Here is an 8567-nt window from a genome sequence, read left to right as displayed (position 1 = left end):
ATACAACTTTATCGTGTATACATGTATATAACAAGATGCACAATTTTTTTGTTAACTGATGACCATCGTCCTAAACTAGAGAGCCGCTTTGATTCTAAAAGGCAGCCTTTAAACTGAAATCATGGAATTTGTGTATTTTCTAATTGACACGTTAATATTTAATGATTTTTGAAAAATACCTTATTTGAAGGAAAAAAAACAGTGTATTAGCTAATTCTTTCACTCCCAGAAACGCAATTTTTTATTTGTTCAAAATCAATTTCGATTAACATATCTTTCATATAAATTCGAAGCATGTAGCTAGGGGAAAAAGGCTAGATTTCAAATCAGTGGGGTTTCCAAAAGCTATCAATTGATGAAACAGATACAAACAAAATTAAATTCCGTACAAAAGAAGGTCTGATGTTTTGAATAAAGTATTGCATTTTTCATAGGAATTGTAAAGAACAAATTGTATTTTCCAAGTGTTAATTGTATAAATACCTGTGTTCTTAGTTAAGAAGTCTGAATAAAATAATTGGAAAAAAAGATTGATGTGTCATCATTTTTGTGTTTCATAATGCTCTTTTCTCAGGGCCCCGTTGCATAAAACCCATTGATGGTAACTTTGCCATCAGTGGTAACTCCCATGGAAACCTTGATTTTGGCTGTTGAGCCCTGTTACCATGGTAGTTGCCATTGATGGTAAGTTTTATGCAGCGGGGCCCAGATGATCGTGTGTGATGTTTACTAGGCACATTTTTTCTATTGAGAATCACATGATTTCAAACCTCATGAAATGTATAGAAATTGTTTTTCTTCTTTTTTTTCTTCACTTTATTTGATGAAGACATTAGCTGATTCTGTTGGGCATAGCATACCCCATGCACTATGTTGAAAGATAAATTAGTCTGTTCAGAGCCAAAGGGACTTACATCCTTTTACATTTGGTTAGCGCCCTTCTGGCACTGAACAAAATATACCATGAATGTGATGTTAATGTGATAAGATCTACCTACACTGTAGATACCTCAAGGCTCCCAGTGACTCATTCCTTTTAACATGTTCCAGCCCAGATTTGTTTCATCTTTGGTTCTTTCTTATCTCTTCCCTTGTCTCGCTCTTTATCTTTCCACACATTCCCTCTCCTGTTCCTTCTCTCATCCGTCCCTATAAAAGCCTCATTCATACATGCATGTTACTTGGTAAATTGCCTCAAAATAACATTTTAAAAAATTTAATTGGAAGGCATGAGCAGGGAAAAAACGTGAAATAGCTTGCACTAAGCCCCCCCCCCCAAAAAAAAAAAAAACAAACAAACAAACAACAACAACAAACAATAATCATGATAATAAGCATGGGCCTACTTGTTTATCTTTATCTGTGTTCCAAGACACCGAAATGTAGAGAGCGCCATAACCATTCCATTTATTTTGGCCGTGGCAGTTTACCAACAAGACATGCGAGAACGAGAATCAACGCCCATCACTCTTCCACTTTCACACTCTGACTCGGAGTGCCCATTTTTGAAATGCATAATATGATAAATGATGTGCTTATTTATATCGATGAGAAAAGTGTCATCTATCGGCTCCTATTTCATAATATGTAAAGCACAAAATTCATCAAAAGCGTAGCACGACTGTTGTCAAAATATGTCTTTTGTGCTTCAAGTATATGAACATCTTTTGAAGAAAAAATGCCTGATGAGCAATGTTTTTAATATTTTTTAAGTTGATCAGTAAAAGCACAATGCATATATCATATCGAATACTCCAAAAGTGGGCACTGTAGATAAGCTCCAAACAAACTAGTCAACTCACACTTGTGTCTATTGTGACTTTCATTATAAAAAGCTTTCATGGTATTTTTTATTCAAAGGTCTCGTTTTTTAACCTTCAATGTTACCAAACATGTACACATCAAATTTCTACAACCCAGGCAAATTACAGCTCAGCTCATCATCAGTATCAATTAATGCACTACTTTACTTAAACTCATTACAAATGTGAAATTCATTGTTTCATTCATTTGGTGCAAACACATGGTCATAGGATTGTACATATATCAAAGGAGGTGATACGCATGAAGATGAAAACTACACATTATTTTAGATCTACTAAAATGTAGATATCCATCAGCCGATTAAGAGATTGCTATGAATGTAATGTACAAAGTTGATCATCATCTTCATAAACACATTCTCAATAAGATGACTAATAAGAATTCTGTGCACACAATCAGTTTGTTACATCTTATTTTGTCTTGCTAGAAATTGATCGAAAAATAAGTTTTTTTAAAGTTGAAAAAGGCAGATGCATGTATGTACCTGTATTTTCTTTCTAAAGTTAGTCAAGGGTAATACCAAAGAGAATGAAAAAGTGATGTGATGAAAGTGAAGAATCGAGTCGTATCTGAACATTCACATTTCGAAGTATACTGCATTGCCAAAGTTTATCCCAAAATTTATTGAGCCTGAGATGAATACAACTACCTACATGTAAAGCCAGCTTTTTTCTTAGAGTGAAATACATGCTTCAAGAAAAATAAATTCCAAGAGCAGCATCCAGTTCCACTTGAAACTTGATAAAATTTCATGATGAGCAATCCAAAGGTGAAAACCTATCACGAACATTTAAATTTTTAACCATTCTGGTCAAATTCCTCAAAGGTAACAATGTAATACTAGTAGTCGTCAATATATTGAGTGATATGAATTTGCAAAACTGTCGGTATATGTTTTAAAAATATAAAAGGCCATCAAATTCTTTCATTAATCTTCAAAGTAGAGAGAAAGAATTATTGATATAGAGGAATTTCATTCCAAACATCCATAATAAGTATTGTTCATATAGCAATACACAGAATTTCTATTATTTTGTGTAAACACGATTACCACCATGGCCTCTCGACAAAGTGAATCGAGAATTGGTAAAAAGGCATTTTTATTTGTGATATTTTAATTTTCTGTTGCATCAAGCAATGCTCAACAAATTATGGAAAAATAAGGATTATTATTTGTATATCTAAAAACAAATTCATTTAATACTCATTCATTCCATTTCTCGTTTCTTAATTAACCTACCCCAACATCAATCATCCTAAAATTGTAATGAATTTAAATTTCATCCAAGTCAACTGGTGACTAGTGGTTAAATTCCTAATACCAAGAACAAAAATCACTTTCGTTCAATAGTGTTCATCCATTACAATGGCACAGACAGCAGCACCACAAAATGCAATTTTATTTAGCATATAGCTTACAAATATATCATGAGTCATACATGTGGATTGCAGTAGATATGAGAAGTGCAGATTGTTCATGATCATAACAACTGAGATGTAATATGACTCCTAAAGACAAAAACATTCCTTTAACAGTTTGACATGTAGTTTAGTCGGAAAAAGAAACATAATTGCTCAAATAAAGCTTGCGTTTGGATTTCGATTGCAGCAGATAAAAGAGGGAATTTTTTATTTGTACAAAAAGGATTGACCTGCCAAAGAAAGACCAACGTTGATTGCAAATATTGCACTTGCACCAAGACCCCACAACAGCCAATTTATTAATTTCTCCAAAATATAAATCTTGAGGATATGTGTACATAAAGTAATAACTCATGATGATCACACCGAATTGAAAAATAATTAAGTCTTTCAAAAGTTGACTATAGGAGTAATAAAAAGAAAAATTAAATTTGGTCAAATTTATATTGCCTCGGAAACCTTTTTTTTAAATAATCAAAGCAAAGCATGGGTCGTACATAAACTGACAATATACCTGCTATGGCAATTAAAAATGTACCTGACAGAGCAAGAACTGCAAAGCCTACAACGAGTATCACAGGACGTTCCAATTAATTTCAACATATTACCCATGATTTCTAAAGAAAAAAATTACAACCACGATTAAAATGCTATTGCAATGATCAACATTGTTACAATATGTGACAACGGCCTCTATATACACACCATTTCAAAATCTTTATTTAAAAAAAAATCAATTAATACAATTTAAAGGTGCTTTAAGTTGCATCAATTTTAAGTAAGTACGTTTGTGACTGCCTCATCAGCATTTAATTCAAAATATGCAATTGTTATTTTCATGATATGACAATTAATTTTCTACTGTGCAAATAATCTAAACCATGATTACAATTAGGACTCTCTGTTACATACTGCTATTAAAGTATCATTAAATGGGGTGAATCAGTAACAAGAAAGTTCGCAAATTGACAAAAAAGTATAACTGTTTGCAGCCACAGTTGCATAACGATCGAAGAATAGAATAACAGAATAGATCCTCTTCATAAAACACCATGTGGTTGTAATTATGCCATGTTTCAGACCGGTCCTAATGGCTGAATTTTACGTAGAATTGATGTCAACTATAGCTAGGGCAGTTTATACATCAAAGGGTGGGAGGTTAGATATTCCTTCTTAATTAATTGTGAATTATGTCATCTGTTTAAGTAACTCTAAATCAAGACACAAACAGGACTGAACATATTCATGACTTCTTGGATTCTACGAGGAGCAATTAATACAAAATATCCAACAACGGTATAAAAAGCACCTACAATATACATAGAAAGCTGTAATAAAGCACATGTGTGAATTGAAAAGAAATGAAGAGACATGATATAACAAAAGAAGCTGTAACAGAATGCTTGATTAAAGTTTGGTTAAATAATACAAATTAAAGTGACATACTGAATTACAGATAATCTTCTAATTAAACAGTCTGCGTCACGACCATCCTTGCCACTACATACACAAGCACAAAATTGACATCTTCCTGGTAAGGCAACATTATTCACTTGTAAAATGAATTATAGGCGACAGTCTAATATAATTATTTTCATTTTCATAATTAGTACAAATACATGCACATATAGTAGGTGTATAATTTGTAAGTGCAGAATTGCCTGTACTTTTAAGTTATTTATTTGCTTGTTCATCTAATCCCTAGAAAATGAGCAAAATGGCAATTATATAATTGTAGTACCTATGCTGTATAAGCTCTTATTTCTGTGTGGGTTTTGTTTTTGTAATTTTCAAGAATTTTAACAAAGGAAAACGAGCTGACAATACTTAAGCCAAGGTATTGTAAATGGCCTACCGGTATGTTAATTATCACTAAAAAAACAACTCACAAAATGTCTTTGTCCTTGTTTTGAATAAAAAGATGACAAAAATATATGGCTTATACAGTACTAACACAGTACTTTAATAACTTTTCATTCAGTCAAGTGCAATTGGTGATTTGATAGTGAAATCCTATCTAGCACAAAAATATTTTCCCTGGCCCAGCCAGCCGTTCAAAGTCTGGTGGATAAGGTTGCACTTCTACTTTCTGATACATTATCTACATGCTTAAATTATGTAGAGGCAAACATGTATGTCACTAGTCAATTTTAATAAGCCTCTTGCAGAAGCCTGTGAGAATTTATGAGAAAGAAAAAAAAATGATTTTGAAGAATATATAGACAGATTAGAAGTTCTATGATAACAATATAAGCATGAAAAGGTTGATATGATAGCGCCTACTGTAAATTAAGCTATGATGTCTTATAAAATGAGTGCACATAAACAGAATACCCCCAAAATGATCAACAGTAATGAATCTTAATTATGAATGCAGCAATGACTTTTTTAAGTAGTATAGCCATTAACCATCTTTAAGTTATTTATCTATTTTATTTATTGAACAGAGATAATGAAAAAAGTCATAAAAGTCTGAACTCACATTTCATATTTTTCTGATTTAATAAGTTAATTCTGATTTGACAACAAGATAAAAAATAATTACAATATCATCAATAAATATTCTCGAGATAAATAGGAACGGTAGCACCAGGCCACTTCTTCGTCTTGATTTCATTTCATACACATACTTCATTCAAATGTACAAGAAAAATCCGCCAATCTTTCAGAATTATAATTACAATCTTACATATACAAAAAGCAGCATGCTTATTTTTTTCATTGCCTTTTTCCATCTTTACCAAAGCCACTTAAACTCCTACATTGATTATACATTAATAAGTTTGAAACATTGATAAGTTTGAAACACTAATACACAAGCAGTATACACATATAAAAGTCAGGATATCTTGTTTGACAAGACCTTATTGCTTCATATCCTCCCACTAGCTTTGCTTCTTTGCATAATAACTAATAAAACCAATTCATGACAAATGTAATCAACTTTAGGTGGGAATTCACTGAGTTGTTACCATTGAGTTGTAAGTGCTGAGTTGTGATAAACAAAAGATAGTTTCCCCTTCTTTGAAAAAAGTGAAAGCACTTGAAGCACTGCACTACATGTAATAGAACTAGAAGGTAACACGGTTCTATATTGTTCTTAGACAAATTCCATCTTCGTTGTTTGTAGGTTAAGAACCCTAAAATAGTGGATTTTCCACTTCAACTTCACTTGTAATTGCTAAAAATTCATCAAAACAGCATGTTGTGCAGAGATATCATTCATGTGAAAGAAGTAATATGATATGAGTGAACAGAAAAATAGAGTGACCTTCATAGTTGTACTAATCACATGTCCAGTAATGACGATTGCCATCTCATCTTTAGACTGTGATCACAGAGTGCATGTTTCAATCAACACACCAAATTTCTCCTTGTAGTCTTCTTTAGAAGTACTACACTAGTGTTTTAAATCTATACATGTATGACATAGCATTACTTCAGCTGTATCACATAACAATGTACAATATTTCTCTGTTCCTTCAAAGCAAACAGGTTTTTATCCTTCAACTGATATGATCGAAGCACTTGACTCAAAAACAATGTAACAATTAATAACATAAGTGTAAAATACTTTGGTGAAATTCATTGCTTGGTGAACATCTCTAGAATAAGAACATTGCAAAAATATGATGTATTTTTCCTTTGCCCCTTCTCCCTATATATGATACCACCAGCAGACATATAAAACAAAATGATTAAGTGAAATATATCAAAAAATAATGGAACTCATGATAAAAATTAGGCCTCACGTTCACAATCTCGAAAACATTAGCTAGTCATATTTTCTTTATCTTCTTTTTTGCTAACAAAGTCACACACTTATAGCACATGTTACATATTAAAAACATGGTCAACTGAAGAGCACAAGTGATAAGTCTATTGAATTTTCTCAACTTATTGAAAATGAGCAATAATGAGAATTATACATGTATATGGCTAAAGCAAATCATTTGTCATACACGGTGATCATTGTTATTCTGAGATTTGTCTTGCGTTGATTCTACATTAACAGCGGGTGGTGTCGATCTACCATTCTGTGTCCCGTTTCCCAATCTTGGGCTATTATTTGATTGTCCATTCGGTTCCCATAGTAACGGGTTGCTGTGCCCCTTTCCAACCAACGGTGATGGAGTCCTCAGCCCGCTCTCCTCGTTGCTTGCACCGCCGAGACTACGCCGAGATTTGGGACTGTTTGAGCATGAGGATGAGTTTGACGCAGGAGCATTCTTTCGTCGAGATTTACGTTGCCTAATTTGAGGTGAACTGAGTAACGATTCGTTATCACTTGAACATCCGGACTCGACACTCAGCAATGAGTCTGATCTATTCTTAACCTCTTTGCTGGTGTTACCCTTTGATCCGTTACGATTCACTTTCTTTGGGGAGGTTTTACGACCAGGCGACGCCCTGTTCCTCGCCCCTTTTTTCATGGGACTTTCTGGTAGAGCCTTGGCACCTTTCCTCTGAGAGTCGTCCTCACTGGATGTTGATGATATCATTACAGGCGGTACCCTCCATTCCTGCAAGGGTACCTCCTCCCCACACCCTGCTACCCCTGCTGGTACAGCATCATAACCACTGGCGCCCAAGTCACCTCCTGGGTTGTTGTCCACAGGGTTGAGCTGGCGTGCTGCAAACTTCCTTTGTGGGTTTGGGCTTCCTTCTCTCTCGCTATCCCGACCAGGCACCATCAGACCACACCCGAGACCACCACCACCACCACCACCACCAGGGCTAAGTGATGACTTGCTGAGGCCCAGACTAGAGGTATCCCTAGGGCCCTCTGGAGCTGATATGCTATCAGCTGATGAGGATTGCTGCCCAGCAATGCTCTTCTCCCCGGGTTTCAGGTACATTTGGGGTACTGGCAGGTTTTGGTCTCCATCACTCTTCTCATTGTAATTGTCATCCACACCTAAAGACCATCAAGAATATTTTGAGTTGATTGACCCAGAATATATTCACAAAAGATACTAGGCATATTATAAATAATGTTTTAAGTATATTTTAAATATAAAAACACACATATAAAAAGAGTAAATGACTAGGGGACGAACTGAAAACTAGAAGCGCAAGTGAGTGTGGGAGGGAGAGAGAGAGAGAGAGAGAAAGAGAGGGATAGAGATAAAGAAATGGGAGGTAGAGAATGAGAAAGGCAATACAGAAATAGATAGAGAAAAGACAAGGAAAGACAGAGAGAGAGAGAGAGAGAGATGCAGTGAGAAAGAGATCAAGACAGAAAGAGAGAAAGAAAGAATAAAAGGTGGGATATACATGTATTAGAACAGAACAACAAACATAGTTTTGGAAAAAAATTG

General features: G+C 34.4%; 1 protein-coding gene across 4 annotated transcripts in view; it reads right to left on the bottom strand.

The window, feature by feature from the left end:
• Positions 1-1809: 1809 nt before the first annotated feature.
• The window catches only part of LOC575000 (T-type calcium channel), a 114585-nt gene continuing 107827 nt past the window's right edge, over positions 1810-8567 (bottom strand). For all 4 annotated transcript variants that reach the window (XM_030984045.1, XM_030984047.1, XM_030984046.1 and 1 more), the window contains one exon: positions 1810-8164. In XM_030984045.1, coding sequence (XP_030839905.1) covers positions 7203-8164 — 962 coding nt within the window. In that variant the 3' untranslated portion in view covers positions 1810-7202. The remainder of the gene's footprint in view (positions 8165-8567) is intronic.

Source organism: Strongylocentrotus purpuratus, unplaced genomic scaffold, assembly GCF_000002235.5.
Source record: "Strongylocentrotus purpuratus isolate Spur 01 unplaced genomic scaffold, Spur_5.0 spur5_scaffold_14, whole genome shotgun sequence".
Classification (NCBI taxonomy): Eukaryota; Metazoa; Echinodermata; class Echinoidea; order Camarodonta; family Strongylocentrotidae; genus Strongylocentrotus; species Strongylocentrotus purpuratus.
This window is presented reverse-complemented; position numbering and strand designations above follow the sequence as displayed.